At 38.2% G+C, this 19,661-nt stretch overlaps 2 protein-coding genes and 1 pseudogene across 4 annotated transcripts; all 3 read right to left on the bottom strand.

Moving 5' to 3' along the window:
• Positions 1-1,054: 1,054 nt before the first annotated feature.
• Positions 1,055-7,570, bottom strand: LOC117950319 (flocculation protein FLO11-like). Of its 2 annotated transcripts, XR_004657865.1 has the most exons (5): positions 7,417-7,570; positions 4,004-4,372; positions 2,951-3,114; positions 1,180-1,305; positions 1,055-1,134 (listed from the first exon to the last, which is right to left on the bottom strand). XR_004657865.1 is itself a non-coding variant. In XM_034881256.1 (4 exons), exons 1-4 carry the CDS (start codon positions 7,475-7,477, stop codon positions 1,261-1,263), a joined length of 639 nt encoding a protein of 212 aa, XP_034737147.1. In that variant the 5' UTR covers positions 7,478-7,570; the 3' UTR covers positions 1,055-1,260. The 2 variants fall into 2 exon arrangements, 1 of the variants encoding a protein (XP_034737147.1); XM_034881256.1 differs by having other exon boundaries at positions 1,055-1,305.
• A 309-nt stretch (positions 7,571-7,879) lies between these two features.
• Positions 7,880-10,626, bottom strand: LOC117950818 (annotated as a pseudogene).
• A 2,630-nt stretch (positions 10,627-13,256) lies between these two features.
• On the bottom strand, positions 13,257-19,441 carry LOC117950318 (mpv17-like protein 2). Of its 2 annotated transcripts, none has more exons than XM_034881255.1 (6): positions 19,350-19,441; positions 18,102-18,367; positions 17,798-17,959; positions 16,955-17,031; positions 15,869-15,997; positions 13,257-14,572 (listed from the first exon to the last, which is right to left on the bottom strand). In XM_034881255.1, exons 2-6 carry the CDS (start codon positions 18,289-18,291, stop codon positions 14,474-14,476), a joined length of 657 nt encoding a protein of 218 aa, XP_034737146.1. In that variant the 5' UTR covers positions 18,292-18,367; positions 19,350-19,441; the 3' UTR covers positions 13,257-14,473. The 2 variants fall into 2 exon arrangements, with proteins under 2 accessions (XP_034737146.1, XP_034737144.1); XM_034881253.1 differs by having other exon boundaries at positions 18,102-18,439; positions 19,350-19,407.
• Positions 19,442-19,661: the final 220 nt, after the last annotated feature.

The following is a 19,661-nucleotide window of genomic DNA, read 5'->3' as shown; positions in this document are numbered from 1 at the left end:
AAATTCCGTTTAGTTAAATGGGTCCAGGCTGAGCCCCAAACCTCCTCAAGTCTTAGAAACACCCCTGCAATAAACAACATTTAACTGTTTAATGAATATTCCTTTTATTTCATTGAAAATATCTCCCAATTATGTGCTTTACATCTGTCTGGCAGCAAGTGTGTAATGCACACAGAAGAAGTTTATATGGTGATCATTTAGATTTTTTGAAACATGGAGTTACTGCAACCCATGAACGTAAAACATGCAACATTATTTTATCAAAGGAGTTTGAATGTTTCATTTTCTATTGGAAGAAGGCTGTGTGTGTCTCAGCCATCACTATAGGACGTTAACCAAATTAAAATGTATGTGCCACGTACAAAAGATTCACATGTAGTCCTCTCACACTGAACACGTAGAGGACTTTTTGTGTTAACATTGTATGTGAGAGATGTCAAACATTTGTCTTGAGCTATACAAAAAAAAAGGCCTGTTATGTTTATGTTAAAGCAGATCCAACAAAGATAAACTACCAGTATTTGAATTTGCAGGTTTGGCAAGCCAAAGTGCACTTGTTGGCATTATTTGTTTATAGTCTAAATAGGTTTACTTTGTTGTCTCTTCTTTTCCTTGGTTAATGGGCAGTCTTTATGTTTCTTGGCCATATTAACCAATATAATAAAAAAACCCGAGGGAAGTTTATTTCTACATCACAAATAATCTACACTGGATGTCTGAGGCCAGGGTAGACATTATTTACACGTAATATACGGCAATAAATAACAATACAAACTGTATGCTTCACATACACTTGTACATTCCAATTATGTTTCTAAGTATACATAATTGACCCAAAAGACATTTGTACATTCAGAGAACATTATTTTCACGTACACATTCAACACTGGAAATGCATCTTCCCATGCACTGTTGATGACACAAATCCCTAAATCATCATGGAAACTTAAAATGTACTGTATTCCTATAATGTTACATTTAAGAGTGCAATTATGAATTATAAGTGATTACGCAGAGATACATCACCGATTCGGGAAACATTCACTCAACATTTATGCTTTTTAGGCCGATTCTCTTTTCACAAGAAATTACGGAGAAAGAGTTGATTCAGCTTCAAATCAGCAGAATTAAAAGCCGCCAAACAAGCAGGTCAAATGTCAGAAATACTCCACTGTCATTGAGAAAAGTATTTTGTAAAGAAATAAGAGTTGTACAGCACACTGGACTCCTCCTGGATATCAGTGTCTGAAGCCCCCTTTTTCATTTTGAGTACTGGGCAAATGGAGACTCCTCGTTGACTTTGCTCTGGAGAAATGAAAGAAAACAGCATAAGGAACACAACATATTTATAAGAACCGGCAAACAGTGTGGTGTTAAAAAAAGAAGAAAAAAAAGAAGAAGAGTTGCAATGCAGCATTCCAATGTTAATTTAGTGAACATTAAATAGGGTGCATAGTAAAGATGTGTTTTATTCTGTTCAGAAGCTCCACATTCGGGAAAAAAAAAAATAAGATTTCAACTAAACATGTTGATGTTAAGTATGTAAAATTGTCTTTTAGTATACGGAATACAGTCCTATCACTTATTAAACCTGCAAGTTATCTGCTCATCATCACCTTCTCAATATGAAAAAAATTGCTGTTTTTGTGTGGACACATGTGTTGTTGGCCATGTATTGTATACGCTGTTGTGTACGTAGTACGCTTTGTTCTAATCCACCACAACGTCCTGAAAGACATTTACAGCGGCTGCACTTCTGTGGCAATAAAGATTTGGAGATAGCTGGAAACAGTAGTTATATTCTATATAGTGTTTTGATTTTGTCCCTGTTTTTCACACGGTGGAGATCTGATGCTTGGTCACACTTTTATCTGAAGTGACATCTGAAGACTACGGGTTTACAGTGTCTGAATAACTGCTGACACACTGATACAGTGATGATAATAAGCTTGAATTTCTGAAGAAAGTGCTTTGTCATTTGTCTGACTTTTTCACAAACTGACAGATGGCTTCCTGTTTGTGTAAAAGAATAAGCAGCAAAATGACTGCTGAGGTGGAACGGAAAAAGATGACATATGCCAGTTATTCAATTTTAAATGCCAGCTCTTACACACGAACAGGGTTGACTGTTCAATTTCCTGTAGAGCAAGACTGTAGCTTACTGCTGCCAGAGTCACACTTTTTTCACTTTTTAATCCTATTCTACGTAACGAATGTTGCCCCCTGCTGGTGGAAAAAGCAGGCAACTGGTAAACACAAGGCAAAACCTCACTATATTCATGTCACATCATTGTTTGCAGTGTATTCTTCTTGGTTCTTTGTCTCATATAAGGTATTTTTTATCTTCTATCTTTGCTTGGAGTTGAATTGTCTCAATTAAGTGTGGGTAAAAGTGGTACAGACGCTTATGTTATGATAATTATGTAATGTCAAAATGTCACATATTCAAGAATTTGGCAATCAATTTTAGGAAAATGGCATTAAAATATAAACTATGACTTAGAGTCTGCAGCCATGCTAGCCGGTCTGTGAAGCTGTTCTGGCACACAGCGGTACTTTGTAAAAAAATGCGAATCTTAGCATGCCAACATTCACAATTACAATGCTAACATGATGATGATTAGCAGGTATAAAGTTTTCCATGTTCACTTTCTATTGTAGTTTGTTAGCTTGCTAACATTAAAGCTACAGTGCGTAGTTTCTGCGCCCCCATGAGGAACTCTGAGCCACGATAACAACACTGTTGGCGCGTCCACATGAAACAACTTTCCGTATTCCACACGGGCCCTACCCCTCCTCCATGCAGTTACTACTACTTTTTAAAAATAAAAAATAAAAAACACAATGGACTCTTCTAAAGTGGCAATTATCTTCACTTGGGCTTCTGCTCGGCAAAGTCACCGGACGCCCCAATTTTCTGAACACATCAGGTTCCTGTTTTCTAACTCACCATCGGCACGTCCTCAAGCCTCTCGAAGTTGGACCTTGGTGATTGGATGCATTTAACGATGACAACCACCAGCACAAGGACGAGGATGATACAGAAGATGCAAAGGATAGCCACGAGGCCGGGATTTGCTGCTAAGTCACCTTTTTCCCACCCAGGTGAAAGACCTGAGGGTGCGACAAAACAAGAAGTCACATTTTGAGCTACTCAACCAAGATATACTACATTTCTGCTTCAGTGAACAAAGAAATGTTAAAAAAATAAATAATTGCAAATCTATAATTTGCTGCCAGAAAGCTGGTCCAGGGCAAGGCCAGCAAACCCATGGCTATGGGCAAGGTTAGCCCACTTGGAATCTGTGAGTGTGAACGCCTTCTTAGCACCAGGCTAACAGCGCTGTAATCCTGAATCCATGTACAGTGTGAAGAAGGCTATTGTTACATTTAGCCTTTTGTCAAATCTGTGTATAAAAAATATTGACTAGCAACTTTGATAAGGTTCCCTAATACCCTTGTTGGGGGAATATTTTTATGTACGCTTCTCACAACTGTTTCTGTACTAATTATTTTTTACATTACTATTGTTTGAGGCATTTCATTTTACAGATTTGTAATCCCTATCATTTTATGTATTGTACATTAATTGTTTTTAGCAGTTTCACAATTTCCTCAGGTAAAAACCTAAAAGGTCAACTGCTGTCTTCAATTTTTACTGTAAGTGTGTGGACAGAACATTTAAGCACATGCTTTTCTGTTACGTAAGATAGCATATAAAAAAGGAAGCCGGTTTGGAGTCTTCTTCTAAGACCCCCCATTGGCCAAATATGTAACAATGCAGCTTTCGAGTGAATCGAAGTTATTTGCTTCATTGCAGTTATTTTAATGCTGATACTGATCTCTTTCACCACAGAAACAGTTACGAAGGGACCATATCTAAATGAGTGAAAATGTTGGATTTTTGTCACTATTTTGTAACACTTCAAAGTGTATATTCACTGTTTTCTGATTTAGAAAAAAAAATAAACCTTTAAACCCTCAGCTCTGACAGTAGTCTGACCTGGGCTGGTTACGTTTACAGTGGTGGTTGCAGTAATGTTTGGTGATTCTGGTGTCGGAGAGAGTGTTGATCCATGGAAAACGGTCTCGTTAGACGTCTGGTTGGTCGTTGTAGTCTGTGGAGGAGTGAGACTGGGATGCGTTTCCTCTGTCCTGTTGGGTGTTTGTGGGGAAGTCAAGGACGGTGGGAATGATGAAATGTTTTCTGAAGAGACAGCAGTGGTAATCTGGTGTGTTGTTGTTGGAGGCTGTTGAGTGTTGTTCGTTGTCAGATAGAATAAACTAGTTTTCTTTGCAGACAAACTAGAATGGTGTGCAACAGCTGTGGTTATGTCCTTTTCAAGTTTAGCGGCTGAGGAAGTGGTGGCGTCTGCAAGGAAACAAGCGTAAAAAACGTTGGTAGGATGCACAGCATTTGCACCCGATCAAGATAAGGCTTATGGAGTGTTGGCTTTTTCAAAGTTGATAACAAAACTGATATTTGTAACCAAAGCAGAGGTGTAGGACAATAATGTTTCCTATTAAGGGTGACTAAGCTTAAGGGCCCACCTCCACTTCAGATTAGCTTCATTTTATGACACAGCATGCACAAACACAGTACTGTACTTGGACCTGCCCAAGTTTTTCCTTTTGTATCACATTCGAGTCACAAAGCTATCATGATCAAATTAATTTGTCCTTACATTGTGATGTAAGCAATTTAATAGTACTTCAAATAAGCAAATACTGTATAAAAATGAACCATGCAAATTAGTCTTTGTATTTTCTTCCCTAATGAGTGTCCAGCCATGCAAAACACACTAATTTAACACAACCATCCTCTTATCTTGTCTCATCTGATACAAGTAAGTTGGTGTAAAAGCAGTAAAACAATGATTAATGAGTAATTAGTTAAGTAGCCAATCAAGACTTCACACGAGTGAGGCTTGTTGGAGAATTAGAAACCTTTAGCAACTCTAATATTTGTGTTATTACTGGGAGGGGACACACTAAACAAACTGTGCTACTTTGGGCTCTGACTTTATTCAACTTCTTCCTGATAACATATGCTAGCCATTCCCAGCTCTACTGGTTCAGTCGATCAGACGTGGATGACGCAACAAAACAAGTGGTCAGTAGCAAGATGGTATGGAGTAATACACTGTTGCAACATTTTATATGACAACCAAGACTAACAAATATGTTGTGATGTTTATTAAAAATAGGAATGAATGTACATTCAGCATTTATATTGAAATTAAATGTTTAAATTTAAATACAAACACGTTGGTTTTATTTGCTTGGTAAGATAAGAAGATGAGCCATTGGAAGGCGTGTGTATGTTTATCTGATTCACTAGAGTAAATACAATTTTAGATTATTTCACCAAACCAAACAGCAACATTATTAGTGTGTTAGCAGAAGCCAAGCCCCATGAAGGTAAACAATCACTGGCCAGAGCGTTATTTTATAAAACGTACTGCTGCTTTGAAGATATTTACAGAATCATAAAAGACTCTTCTAACCATCTGCAGGAAAAACCATGTGTTTACTCACAATAAAAAGGATTATTAACTTTTTTTTAAAGTTACATCTGTATTTCCTAATTGACCAACCTGTAAGTCTAGATACTTCAAGGGTCACTTTGCTAACAGTAGTGTTGATATTTAAATTTCAGCTTTGACTTGGAAAACAGTTGAAAAAAATACATTTAGTCCGTCCAGCATGGGTGACAAATTTGAGGTATCTGCGATTTTTTAAAGAACCAAAAATGCTCCTTAGGTTGATTCTATCAGTAGAATATTTATTACTATTATAAACAGATACTGTTTGTATCCGTGTTTATAATTCATGATCATCCATTTATGTAAAAATGCTAAACAATTCATGGTTTACATTTCCCAAATACAAAAGGTGGCTTTTTTGGATCTTAAATGACAATAAATGTTTAATTGGAATTCATTTGGAGGTTTGGACTGTGTCGAACAAAAGACATTTTAAGGTGTGAATAACTGTGACAGCATTTCTCAGTATTTTCTTGCACTGTACAGACTAAACAATAAATTAATTGACCAAGACAATACTTAGCAGATCAATAGAAGTAATTATTAGTTGCATTCCTTTATAAAATTATTTAAGATTACAACTAGAAGAGTAAAATGGCACCTAAGCATTAATGCATGAGTAGTCTAATAATAATCCAATGCTATATTTTAGTACATTGTACACTCACAGGGGACATTTTTTCGATTTTTTTGAGTCTATACTTTAAATACATTTTCCTAATTATACATTTTTAATTTTTTTGCATTGGTAACTGTACCAACTTTTGGGGTGGCAGTAGCTCAGTCCATAGGGAGTTGGGTTGGGAACCGGAGGGTCACTGGTTCAAATCCCCGTATGGACCCAAAAAGTTGGGAGCGTGGATTGGTGGCTGGAGAGATGCCAGTTCACCTCCTGGGCACTGCCAGGTGCTCTTGAGCAAGGCACCGTACCCCCCCGACCGCTCAGGGCGCTGGTTCAGCTGGCAGCCCACTCACTCTGACATCTCTCCATGTATAGTGCATGTATAGGTCCTGAGCATGTGTGTATTTCAGGCCTGTGTGTGAGTACTAACAAAAAGTGTGTACACAGAGTGTAGTGCAGTAATTTCCCCATTGGGGACTAATAAACAAATTATCTTTATCTTATCTAACTGTAAGTAAAGGATCTGAAAATGTCGTCCACTACTGATCAAGCTCCTGATAAAGATTGTGTGACACGATCAAATGCTCCATAATAGCTTCTAAATGGACCTTGAGGTGAGATAGTTTCGCCAACTAACTAAGCGGTTTTATTTTAGGCACCGTTCCGTTTGAGATTCAGGATGTTGCCGTGTTTCTAACGCAGATAACTGATGCACACTAAACCGCTGTGGTATTTATGGCGATCAGCTGGCATTGTGTAGGCTCCACGTGTCTGTGTGCGTAAACAAGTGTTTGAAGAAGTTGCAGACACAGTACTACTGTAGGTTTAGATCAGGATCCCTTTCCCTGTTTAAATATTTGCTTCAGTGTCCACCCAGGCGTGACTTTGCTATTTACTTTTACTTCATTTTATGATTTACAGAAAGGCAAACTTTGACTTGCACAGCAACATTAACATATCGCCAAATACGGAGGTTTCTGTCTCACTATAGGCTGATTGTTGTCCAACTTTTGATGCAATCCTGACTTCACATATTGTTGTTACAGCAGACTGCGCTGAATACATTGTGTTTCTGTCTGTTAAGAGAAAAAATAAATCTACCTCCAATACACCTATAGCCTCTCGCTGCAGGAAGTTCCCTGTTTGCGTAACGTTGCATCTTTTGATTTCCATATTACGTTCAATTCAAATTCTCACATAGATTAAATACATCAATTAAACGTGTGACTGTGTGAAATGTTGACTTACTTGTAGAGAGAGTCACTGCAAACAGGGACACAAGCACAGTGAGGTGCATCGCTGCAGGCATGTTGAAAGAGGAAAAGGCTGGCGGTCATGTCGACAGCCTTCAAATACATCTACATCCTTGACAGCAGGACGTGTGGGTGCCTGGGGAGGTGTGCTCTAAACGCTGCGATGGTGCAGATCAAAACCTCCAGGCTGGTTTGTCAATGTTTGAACAATGCTCCGTATGTGCTTTGGATATAAAGCTATAGGCCATTTATGTGCTTGCTTTCTATTGCTGAGGGCTCTGATGTTTTGAATATATTAATGCTGGATGTTCAAACGCATCTAATTGGATTGCTGGTTTTAATAGTTGAATAATACCCATGATGTGTGAAAGATGTCCATCATGTTATGGTGTGAACATGTCAACTTCAACTTTAACTTCAAGTTTGTCTGTGTCCCACCCATAGACTGTATTAACGGTCTATGGTCCCACCCAGGACATAGAGGGCACCTTCTGGTACAGTACATATGACAGGGGATTTACAAGTGATTTACAAGCCACTGTAAAGACATTTCAAATATAACCGTATGGTAAAAAAATCTCAATAGTTAGAATACATGAGCCTTATCATATGGAAAAACTAGATATATTTTTGACTGTTTACATTTTGAATGTTGGGACATAAGTGGACCATGCTAAGTCTATAGAGTTATGCAGAATTTTGGCAAGATGAAGTTGATCATCTGAGCGGGAGGCCAAAATCAGCAGTTAGCATGCAGGTAAGAACAACAAAGACGAGCAAAAACAAAAGTGGATTGATTACACAACACAACCACTGTTCAAACTGTCACTTTCAGTTGGACAACAAAGAAGTCTGTTTTTATAAACCATTTAAGAGGAAACCGCCTGTGGCTTTTTTAAGGAACAATTTCTTTGACATTATATAAAATAAAAAATACATTCTCTGAATTATTTTATTAATACAGTTAGCGTGTGGTGATGTGTTGGGTTGGGTTATCACAAATGAGTTATCACATTTCAAAGGGTCAGTAGTAACAAAAAGGGATAGAGGTTGAAACCTAGACTATGGCTGGACCGTGTATGGCAACATTAGCAAAATATACAAAAATGGATAGTAGCATAAACTACAAGTCTGTGCAGTGTTTTACTTAAAGTCAGATCTAGCATGACCATGAAATAAGAACAGGGTAACATGATAAAATGTTTTAGTTTTGGTTAATAATCTAATGTCAGTATTTAGTAGAAGTCAATATTTAACAGTTGGCTAACTGATTTAGGTTAGCCATAGAATGGTGTTACAGTAATCAAAATCAGATGAGACAATACGCATGAACAAGTGTTACTTCATCAGTCATGGAAAGAATGGGACAAATCTTGGAACATTTTGTTGTTATTATTTAAGTGGAAATATGCAGTCTGTTACATTGTTGATATGTTTTTAAAAGGAAAGATTTGGATCAAATAAAATAGGAAACCGATATTTCAAGTACAAAGGCTTTGGGAACTTGGGGTTACTATTTTCAGACCAACAGAGAACAACAGACCCCCCCCCCCCCCCCCCCCCCCCCCCCCCCCCCCCCCCCTTCTTCTGTTCCAGACCTACAGATAGGAGTCTAACAAGTATACTTGCCCTGTATATTTGCCAGAATTTGTCTTTAAACTCATTCAATCCTTTGGTTAAAGTGTCTTCCTCCATGACAGCGATTCCTGCAGTAAACAGTTGTCTGTCAGACGCCATGCTTCATCAAAAACAACTTCAGGTAAGGTAGACGCTGACCCACCTCTGACATTGACTCTCATCGTCTTTTGATTTACCTCATCCACGTCTTTAAATGCAACCTTTGACTCTGTACTGCATGTGTGTGTGTATGTGTGTGTGTCATAGAGAAACTCCTTATGTGCCAACACCGTGACAAATGCTGAGGGGTGTATGTGTGCGCTAAGGGAAGAGGAAAACAGGCTGCTTAATGCAATAGCAGCAGAGTGCCAGATGGTATAGAGTGCACTCAAAGCGAAATACATTTTATAATGGAGTTTTCCATTATAAGAAATTCTAATCTCCACCACTAATAGGGGCATTGATTTAATTATTGCTAACTTTATTTTATATTATTTAATAAGTGGGTTTTGAATTCCATCTCATTTAAATGCATTCTATGTCTTCTACTTTCATTTTCTTTAATCTTATTTATTACTATTATCAAGTATGTTTTATTTTCCATTATTATGATATTCTATCTCTGTTTCATGCTGATTCTAGCTCATATAGTTTATTGTAAAGCACATTATGCTGCATATCTTGTATGAAATGTGCTGTACAAATAAAGTTATTATTGCTATTATTGTTATAATACAATGTAAGCTCTGAATTTATTCTCACCTGAAAAAAATAAAATATTCTACCAGAACCTTCTTGCCAACCATTTGTAGAGCCATGCCCACAAACACTTTGTCCACCCAGGTGTCCCAGTAGTGCATCGGTGGACCCAGGGCGCAGCCACCAGAGACATGTTGCCTTATTGAGAGAGTCAAGGGAAAAAGAAAGAATGATAGGAAATGATTTAGTGATTCAGTCATTTGAAATGTAACATATTGCACAAATATTTCTATTTTGGAAGAAAATAAATTTAAGAAATCCATAATTTATATGTATAAATGTATGAATCAATGTATAACATTTTTTATATTTATACATTTTTATACATATATGTGTGTGTGTGTGTTGTCAACCTAATAAACAAAGATGGAGGAAAAAACACCTTAAAATATTCGGGGAATAAAACATGGTAAAACACCTCATTATCACAAAATTGACTTGCAGATGTGGTAATCCACCTAGATCCTTGCTCAACTATTGCGCTTTTGTCCAAAACAACTTACAATGATGACTATCTTTTGTACAATGTCATCCAAAGAGTATGAGGCCAGTCGTTCAGTCATGGTAAGAGCAAGGCACAGGCACATCCAGGGTTGACAGTGCTTTTCCCACATTGCAATAATCCCCCTGGCTCTGCTTTTCTCTCTTTCTCACCTGTCCTCTTCCAGTCTTGGACTCTGTGTGACCGGCTCTGCTCCAAGATGTCTGCCAGCGCCCATAAGACTCCTCCGCTTGAGGTGTTTGTGAGCAGGAGGGCCCGGCCTTGTAAAAACGGTTGTTAGTGGAAACTTATCCGGACCAGAAACTGTTTAACCACCCTGGGCAGCATGACCTTAGAGAGAGCGTTGTCATCTGTGAAAAAGGTGCTCATTGTGTGTCAGATTTCAGTTCTCCAATGAGAGCTAGAGACCTAGATGGTCCGCCTTTAAAAGATGTTGCACCTTCATGCATCTCACAGTCACAAACTTTCAACATGTGACATTCACACACATCCATATTCTTGGCAGCAGTACGTGCTTTGTGCTTCAGGAGGTGTGCTCTAAAAGGCTGGGTTGGTTCATATCAAATCCTTCACGCTGGTTAGCCAATGTGTAAATAATGTTCTGTATTTTGCTGTATTTGAAGTGACGAACAAAATAAGAGCATGTTTGAAAAGACCCTGTTTTTGATGACCTCCTAAGAATTTTTTTAGTTGACATTGGTTGGCACTTTTGTCACTTGGAGGCTCAAAGCCCCAAATGTTATCAAATGTGTCTAGATTGTGTGAAATTACATACATTTTCCTGATTTGATGTAAAATTCAGTATGCAGAGTTTAAGCTGTTATGAGAAGTTTACAGCTGCTCTCCAATCTTATCAAGTGTGATGTCACACACTCTGAACATTCTGTCCCAGGCACATAACGAAAACATCTGAGGATTGAAAATGGCATTAAAAACCTAAACTGTAAATACATAAAAAGTATGACAGATATGGAAAGGTTGAGTGGGGTAGAGCACTGCCTGTTTGTTGTATTGTATGTTCAGCTGGATAATCTTTGCAGAACCTTTCGGTCTTGATCAGTGATGTTTTTTAACCAGGCAGTGATGTTCATGGATGATGCAGGAGTAGAAATACATCCCTATTTGAGGGAATGCTTGGATTTTCCTCAGGGATCTGAGGTGAAACAGTCTCTGCCTTGCCTTTCTCTCCACCGAGTTGGTATGCAGCGCCCAAGTCAGACTCTCAGTGATGCAGAAACCAAAGTACTCCAAGCTGTACACCCTCTTTATGAGGACCCATTGATATTATGGGGGAAGAAGTTCCTTCTCTGCTTCTTCCCAAATTCCACAATCATCTTCTTAGTCTCTCTGATATTGATGAGGAGGATGCTGACCTGATACCAGAGGGGCAGGTCCTCTACTTCTTGATAGGCCTTGTTATTGTTATCTGCAATCAGGACCACCACAGCTGTCTCACAAGCATACTTGATCAAGGTGTTGAAGTTACAAGAGTACACCAGCACACCCTCTTTAACCATGTGGGTTTGACAGACTGAGGCAGTGACTTTATACTTTTATGCACTACATTAACCTGACAGCTATAGTTACTATTTACTTTAGAAATTAAGATTTTTGCACGTAAAACACATGCAATTTATAAAATACATTTTATTAAGAATGAAACTAACCGACATAAGCAGGCTTACAAGTTCTGTTGAAATAATTAAACACCTAGTTTCATAGCTTCATAGTTTTTATCAGCACCTGTTTAATTGTAAATAATAGAAGTACACAATGATGTATTAAAATTGAAAACAACAGTTTTTCATCCAGTAGTGTATGATTAGGATACAAGGTAGTTAAACCTATGATTTAGCAGCATTCAGAATTCTTCACATGCCTAAATGATGTAGGCTTGTTTGTAAAGTGCTCATATTATGCTCATTTTCAGGTTCATAATTGTATTTAAAGGTTGTACCAGAATGGTTAACATGGTTTAATTTTTAAAAAAAAGTTTTGTTGTACTGCACATTGTTGCAGCTCCTCTTTTCACCCTGTGTGTTGAGCTCTGTTTTAGCTACAGAGTGAGGCATCTCCCTTCTGTTCCATCTTTGTTTGGAGTCGCATATGCACAGTACCTAAGTAAGGAGTACTACTCAAAAGTAGAGTATTAGGGCGTGCCACGCTAGCAACTAGGCGAGCATTATAACGTGTGTTACAAAGAGACCAAGTAAAGCTTGGACTACAATAGAACTGTTTGGAGCATTTTGTGAACAGTGTTTTCCGTTGGAGTTGGTAAGTCTCTTTGGGATGCACTTTGGACTTTTTTTTACTTTGTAAACCTAGAACGTGCACAAAAAAATAAAATAAAACACTATAAAGGAAAAGGAAAAAGCCGAACAGCATAATACAATACAAGCACTTTAATGTTCTTAACACATTTTAGTGTGCTAATTATACATTTTGGGGAATCAAATCAAAATGGTCAATTGGTTATATAAACAAAAGATGAAGTCTACAGCAATTTAAACTTGTATGTTTTAATTTACAGATTCTCCCCATTGACTCCATTTATGCAGATTTTTCATTAACTGATCACCAGACCTGCAAAAACTAAAATTACTTTATGATAAAGTAGCAGCTGGAGATATACAGTACAGTATATCAAGTCACAGTCAAACCAGAGTTAATGAGACTGGTTTATCCTGAATCAGGTTTACACATACAATTTGGAATTCAGTTTGATCTGATTAATATAAAAGATTATGTATTTAATAAAAATTCCTTAATAGATTTACTTTCAGCAGATGATCCCAATCAGGTAATTTTTTCTTTTCTTCGATACCTCAAAGGCATAAACAGAAGACTAAGTTATTTGGCATGAAAAAAAAGCATAGCAGTGGTCTATATATTAAGGCAAAGTTTACACAGGTCAATATAATAGAGCCAAAAACATGGCAACTATTTCACATCAATAATGATTCTTGTCATTATTTAATTGATTTCTTGTCATTTGGACCAGAAACATAAAAAACGCACAGAAATAAAAATGAATGTCCTTCTGTTGGCTGACGCAGAGTTTAAATCTTTAAGTGCCGCAACAGCGAGTACATTTACATGCACAAAAATATTCCACTATCATTCTGAATTTGAAAAAGGTCATGTAAACTGCATATTCAGGTTGAAAATTCTGAATATGGCCTTTTTTACAAATATAGCATTTTCCAATTAAGATATATTCCGGTATCAATCAGGTTTTAGAGCAATTCTTTGGACATGTATACAGCGCGTTTGGAATATGTGTCTCAATCTGGGTGTTTTACTGCAGTTTGAGACCTCTTGCCTGTTTACGGTTTACGGTCAGCTCTGTGCGTTGCTATGGTTGCTGTACTCAAACCAACAGTTTACAAGGCTTTAGACACAATAAAAAGGAGAAACAACTACTTTGAAACATTATCAAAGACTTGGATATCAACTTTTTCAGATATGTGCAAACATCGCTACAACGACCTTTTCAAGAAGCTTTTGAAGAAATAAAAGAGTGAGGCTTCTTTGGCACAGTCCAAAAGTCCCCCACTAGCGGGAAAACTTTGTTTTTTTCTTTTTTTATTGTGTTTTGCACGGCTACATGTAAACGGGAATGTTCACTCTCATTAGCCATGTAAAAAGCTTAGTCGGAACATCGTCTTTTTCGGAATGAGGGCAAAAACCGGAATATTATGTGCATGTAAACATGGTCAATGTAAGTTTCACACTTCCAACCTTCCCAATAACTGGAAGTTGCATGTAGGTGCCTTGCTGCAGGTTGTGTTAATGGCAGCAGTTGAAATCTTGCCTAAAATGTGATAAAAAACTAAAACACAACCATCAGCGGTATTAGCGCGACAGGCAGTGAAACAGATTTTCCTCCCTGAATGTTCCTACAGGAGTGCACATCATTTAAACAAATAAACAGACAAACTGGACAAAGACACATTAAAAACAGTAAACATGAAGGGAAAAGTGTTCCAGCACTTCCACTTAAAGTCCACTTCAAGTCCTCTGAGTTCAGACAGAAACATGTGGTCACTCTAAACTTAGAGAGGAACAGTTTGTCGGAGGAAAGAGGACTCTGTTATAACGGTCTCGCATAACAAGGTAGAATGTTTGAACTGAGAGAAATGAACGACTTCACAGGTGAGCAGGAACTCTGTCTCTAAGCTTTTTCCTCCAGAAGTGTGGACGGTGGGAGCGCTTCCTGCTGTCCATCCACAGCACTGCTGTCTGATTCCTGCTCAGTGGGGTGGCTGTCGTCCTGTCAACACACCAGAAACCAATACACATATGACTATAATCAATATGACTTTACTTAATTACGGAGCCAGAAGAAAACTGACTCACACACACACACACACACACGAAATGTGTTGTAATTTAGTCATGTAGTAAAAAAAAACTACATTGGGCCTCATATATTAAACATCTATACTCAAAGATTTGATCTAAAATTGTGCGTACAATTTCTTTATTTTTTGTGGCATTAATCAATCCTCTCATCCTCTCGGAGGTTCTTAAGTAAGATCAGCATTTAAGAGTGCCCTAGACCACACATGGGCCAATACGTACAAAAGCCAACTTGCATTTTATGCTGTGAAATATTAATAATGACGAAAAGGCAATTTGCCTAATGAAAACAAAAAATGGTTATTTATCCATTCAAAAAACACAAAATGATTAGGTAGAAGCCTAAATGACACACTGATGTGCCCTCACTCAGTGGTCGAGCGCATTATAGATATACTGAAAGGCCAGTGGCGAGCTTTTTTTATTTACATACCTGAAAAAGAGTGCAAAATAACCATTGCCTGCTGTGTTGTGCACACTACACGCTATGGTGTGCCACCACATGAACGCATGGAGGGTGATAGTTTCCTGAGACTGGACCACAGGTATAGTAAAAAGAATTAGCTCCTATGCTTTCTAATTACTTTTCCTTAACTCCGAGAGTAAACGTCATGAGGTTAAGGTAAGATGTGGAAGGAATTAGGAAATGTCAACCGCGGTGCCAGGAGAATATTTCTGCCCTCACACTCGGCTACGTAATTATACGACAGATATTACTGCCGTGGGTCTGCAGGTGAAACTACACTGTTCCGAAACTGTGACAACCTGGTGGAAAACATTACTTCATCACTTCATCATTTTATTTTCCATCTTATTCTGCATTAATTATGTCTTTTCATATAAATTATTATTATTATTATATTATTATTATTACTACTATTATTTGCTCATGCATGCTCACTCTCCTGTCCCCTCATAGTTATCTACATGAATCCCAATTAGTAGGATTGTATGGAAATAATTATTCAATTTATAATATGTAAACTTATGCAAGGTAAACATAACTTGTTAGGCCTACAAATTTACTGTACATATTATATGTTCTAAGGGTTAGATGGTTGCGGGTGGGTGACAGAAATACATAATTAATGCGGAAAATATCCTCAAAACTGTAAACAAAGCATAGCAGAGTCAGCTGCTGATAGAACAAAGTGGAAATTATCCAGGAAGTAGAATGGCTGTTGAATCCTGTGTGTGGCTGACTTACTCTGTGCTTGAGGTATGACAGGTAGGTGTCCCATCCGATGGTGACAAAGTTGATGTACAAAACGCGGAATTTGGGCGAGATGAAGTAGAAGTTGATCATCTGAGCGGGAGGCCAAACACAGCAGTCCGCCTGCAGAATAACACAGAATGCACACAAAAAAAACTAGACTGACAAAGAAGCACTGAAAAGACAGCTGTGTTTAGTTTAAGTTAAAGTTGTTGATGCAAAACAAGCTGCCATATTAACTTCTTGTGTCTGGTTAAGAACAAAGACGAACTTGTTATGTGACAAATGATTGAATAACAATTATTGCTGTAAAACGAATAATGTCATACACATTAAATGTCATAGTTAACTCGCAATTAATCTCACAGTTTTATCTATTCTAAATGTCCCTAGATTTCTTTTTGTCCCATTCTTTTTTCTCATTTTATTGTTTTTTTACTGAAAATAATAACATTTACATACAGCCTAGCGTAGTGCTCAATTTCACACATAACATTCACACTTAGAGCAATTAACCTCTCACACATTGTAACACTGTCCATTAATAAAAAAGTGAAAAAAATTATTTGACGAGGGGGCGGAGAATTCCCATTAGCTGTGTGCTTGGCCATCAAGTGGTATTTCAGACTGGACGTGCTGCGATGATAGCTCAGTTCACAACGATAAAACACACAGATCACTTTGGTCTTGTCAATGGAACATTTTGGCAACTTTTAAAAATTAAACTTTCTATTCAGAATCTTATTGGCATCCATTTCGTCATCTCACACTCGCCATCCACTCAAAACATAACGTTACTACTCTTTGGTCGGCTCACAAGCACAAATGAGTATGTGCAGAGGGCCTGTTTTGTTTCCAGTCTTTCTAGATCCGGTGTGGTGTTGTAGTTGTTCTAACGTTACTAGTTGTTGCAACAGCAACAGCAGGTGAAAAACTACAAAGTTTCCTGGGCTAAAAAGAGTGTTAATCTTGCAGAAAAATAAATTGACGACGAAAATGGGTTTGCGTTAACAGTGTAAGTACATTAGCACCAATCTGCTGCTCCAGATCTACAGGTGAGACCCTGATATGTGTACTTGCCTTATAAAACTCCAAGAACTTGTCTTTGAACTCCTTCCATCCTTCGGATAAAGTGTGTCCCTCCAAGAGACCCATACCTGCAATAAACAGTTGTTATGTCAGATGTGAGCGAGTGCCATGCTTCATCAAAACCAACTTCAGCTAAGGTCAGACGCTAGCTTGGGCTGGTGTAAACATATCAAAGCGGTTTCTTAACAAGTACCGGATCCAACGGGTATGTTGAATTTTACCACAATTTCACCGCACTTGTTCCAGCCACTCCTGAGTGAGCCTGATGAAAAAGCCCATAATGAATGTAGCGACTACAGACCAAATGATGGCAATAATGCGTCTTTAAGCCAGGACTTTTTACCTTTGGTTATATTAGGTTCATTCTAGATAAGCCAGGTCGCGCAGAATTGATCATTGGAGATCGGCGCCCAGTGCAGTACCGCTAATTAGAAGTAGTTAAACTAGTAACGCTCCTGCCCAGCACTGCTTGCAATACAAGCTGGATTCTGTGCCATGGAGCTGTTAGCACAGGTTGTAAAAGTCAGCTACTTTTAATTTGCCAGAAGATGACATAGTGAATAATGCCGGTTAACCGTCTGGCATACAACTAAACCGGTTTGGCCTCGAACATGGGACCAGAACATTCCAGAAATCTGCCCAACTCTTATTTGGAACTCTTATAAAATATTACTGACATTCACAAACAAAACCTCAGTCAGATCCAAACTGTTTAACACAGACAAACTTTGAACTCAATCCACCTCGGATTCTGACACACATTGTTTTTGGTCTTACGTCATCCATGTCTTTCAGATAGGCTGCTTAGTACTAAGAAACTGAAATCCTTTTCACCTAAAAAATACCACATCCCCAAAACCGGTGAGGCGACCAGCTGGTCCACCAGAACCTTCTTGCCAATAGTTTTCAGAGCTTTGCCCACGAACACTTTGTCCAGCCAGATGTACCAGTATTGCAGCATTGGAGCCATGGAGCATCCCACCGTAAACATTTGGCCTTTAGGGGGGGGGAGAGTCAAGAGGGAAAAGAATGGATTAATGGCAATGAGTCATTGAAAAAACATGTTATATTTCTTACTAAGAGATGGAAATTTGAGTGTACAGGTTGAGGGGGCTCTGCTTTTCTCTCTCTTTCTCACCTGTCCTCCTCCAGTCCCGAACTCTGTCTGGTTTCCTATAGTTCTCCCGCGTCTGCTGCACAATATCGCCCACTGCCAATAATACTCCCCCACTCAGGGTGTTTGTGAGCAGCAGGGCCCGTCCCTGGAAAAGTGGCCGCCAATTGAAACTTATTCGGAGCATAAACTCTTTACCCACCCGGGGAAGCATGATTGCAGAGAGAGTGTTGTCATCTGCGGGAGAAGAACTGTTTCTCTCTGTGTAAAGGGTAATCAGCTGGAAAAACCTGTACGTCAAAATAAAGTTTTTAAATTAGCTCAGGACCTTCATCAGGATCATCTACCAAATGATGATGCACCTTCAACACAGAAGTTTCAATTGAAACAAAAGTACACACCAAATTAAAACAAACTTCTCACAGTCATAAAATAACATCACAAAATAATACAATTTGCAACGTACTTATAGGTATCAAATAATCATAACAACGGTGGAAAAACTAATGCTACAAATCGTCTTTCATTCATCCTCGATTATGAACTCTTAAAACTGTAAATCTAAAAATGTTTCCTTAGGTGCTTAATATTGTTTTTAAATTTATATTAACCTGATCATTACCAATTAATGAACAAAAAATGTCAGTCTAACATCATTTGGTGTTTAGGACCATTAACTGAAAAAATAATATTAACAGTCTATGCTTAGAACTGGAGCTCCTGTGGTCAACGAGACTGTCTTTTAGTAAATATAATTTCATTTGTTCCATGGACTGCTTATAATGTAAATTACTGTCTTTGTTTTTACAGATCAGATCAGAGACAGATCATCTAGTCTTCCTGTAACTGGATGGATGAAGCCATTTTGGTAGCTAAATTTGCATTTGATGACACGACATAAATTGTTGAAACAGACCTTTGAACCTTAATTAAGGTTCAAAGGTCAGGTGCTCAGTGCTAGCTGTGAGGCTAACCGCTGGACTACCCTAACTATAACGTTACTAGTCGGAAACAAACCTTCATTCACTTTATCATTTTGTGTCTGCTAACTTTACAACACCAGCGCTGACAATGACCTTATCGTGTTTAAGATGATACGTTTCATTTGACAATGACTGATCTACACTTGAACGCCACATGCACGTATTACGACTTCAAGCCGGTGTTGTGTCACACATTTAATTTTCCCGTATTATGTGTTTATCCCTTCCCCGAAGAACAGGACTTAACGTGACCCCAACCATACGCGCTTCCCCTCACACACTACCTTACCTGAACCGCTGCCCCGACAACAACAGAATGGAATCATTACGGAAGACCAGAGAGCCCGCTTTCTCTTCTTCCTTATTTAATGGCGGGCTACAAACCAACTTCAAGGCGTACGTCGCCCCCTACTGTACCGGAGATTGCAACAACCTCACCATCAAGTTCACTTTCTAATGCGAGAGAAAAATAACAATTAAATAAATAAAAAATACTACTCATCTTCTATTTATTAATCTTGTTTCATGTTCAAATTTAAATAACGACATTTTTATCTCAGTTTGGCTTTCTCCTATTTCTAATGTCCCCTTGATATTCCAT

This window comes from Etheostoma cragini, chromosome 9 (assembly GCF_013103735.1).
Source record: "Etheostoma cragini isolate CJK2018 chromosome 9, CSU_Ecrag_1.0, whole genome shotgun sequence".
Taxonomy (NCBI): domain Eukaryota; kingdom Metazoa; phylum Chordata; class Actinopteri; order Perciformes; family Percidae; genus Etheostoma; species Etheostoma cragini.
The sequence above is the reverse complement of the archived record's forward strand: the minus strand, read 5'-3'. Positions and strand labels throughout refer to the sequence as shown.

Bases quoted from the DNA above. Each gene is read 5' to 3' on its own strand.
- LOC117950319 (XM_034881256.1), bottom strand. From the start codon at position 7,477: ATGCCTGCAGCGATGCACCTCACTGTGCTTGTGTCCCTGTTTGCAGTG. The intron at 4,373-7,416 runs GTAAGTCAACAT...GTTTCCTTGCAG, and splicing joins TGCAGTGACTCTCTCTACAA to ACGCCACCACTTCCTCAGCC. The intron at 1,306-2,950 runs GTGAGTTAGAAA...TCATTTCTCCAG, and splicing joins GGCTTGAGGACGTGCCGATG to AGCAAAGTCAACGAGGAGTC.
- LOC117950318 (XM_034881255.1), bottom strand. From the start codon at position 18,291: ATGCTTCCCCGGGTGGGTAAAGAGTTTATGCTCCGAATAAGTTTCAAT. The intron at 17,960-18,101 runs GTGAGAAAGAGA...CCCCCCCTAAAG, and splicing joins TCGGGACTGGAGGAGGACAG to GCCAAATGTTTACGGTGGGA. The intron at 14,573-15,868 runs GTAAGTCAGCCA...GTGTGTTGACAG, and splicing joins TGTCATACCTCAAGCACAGA to GACGACAGCCACCCCACTGA.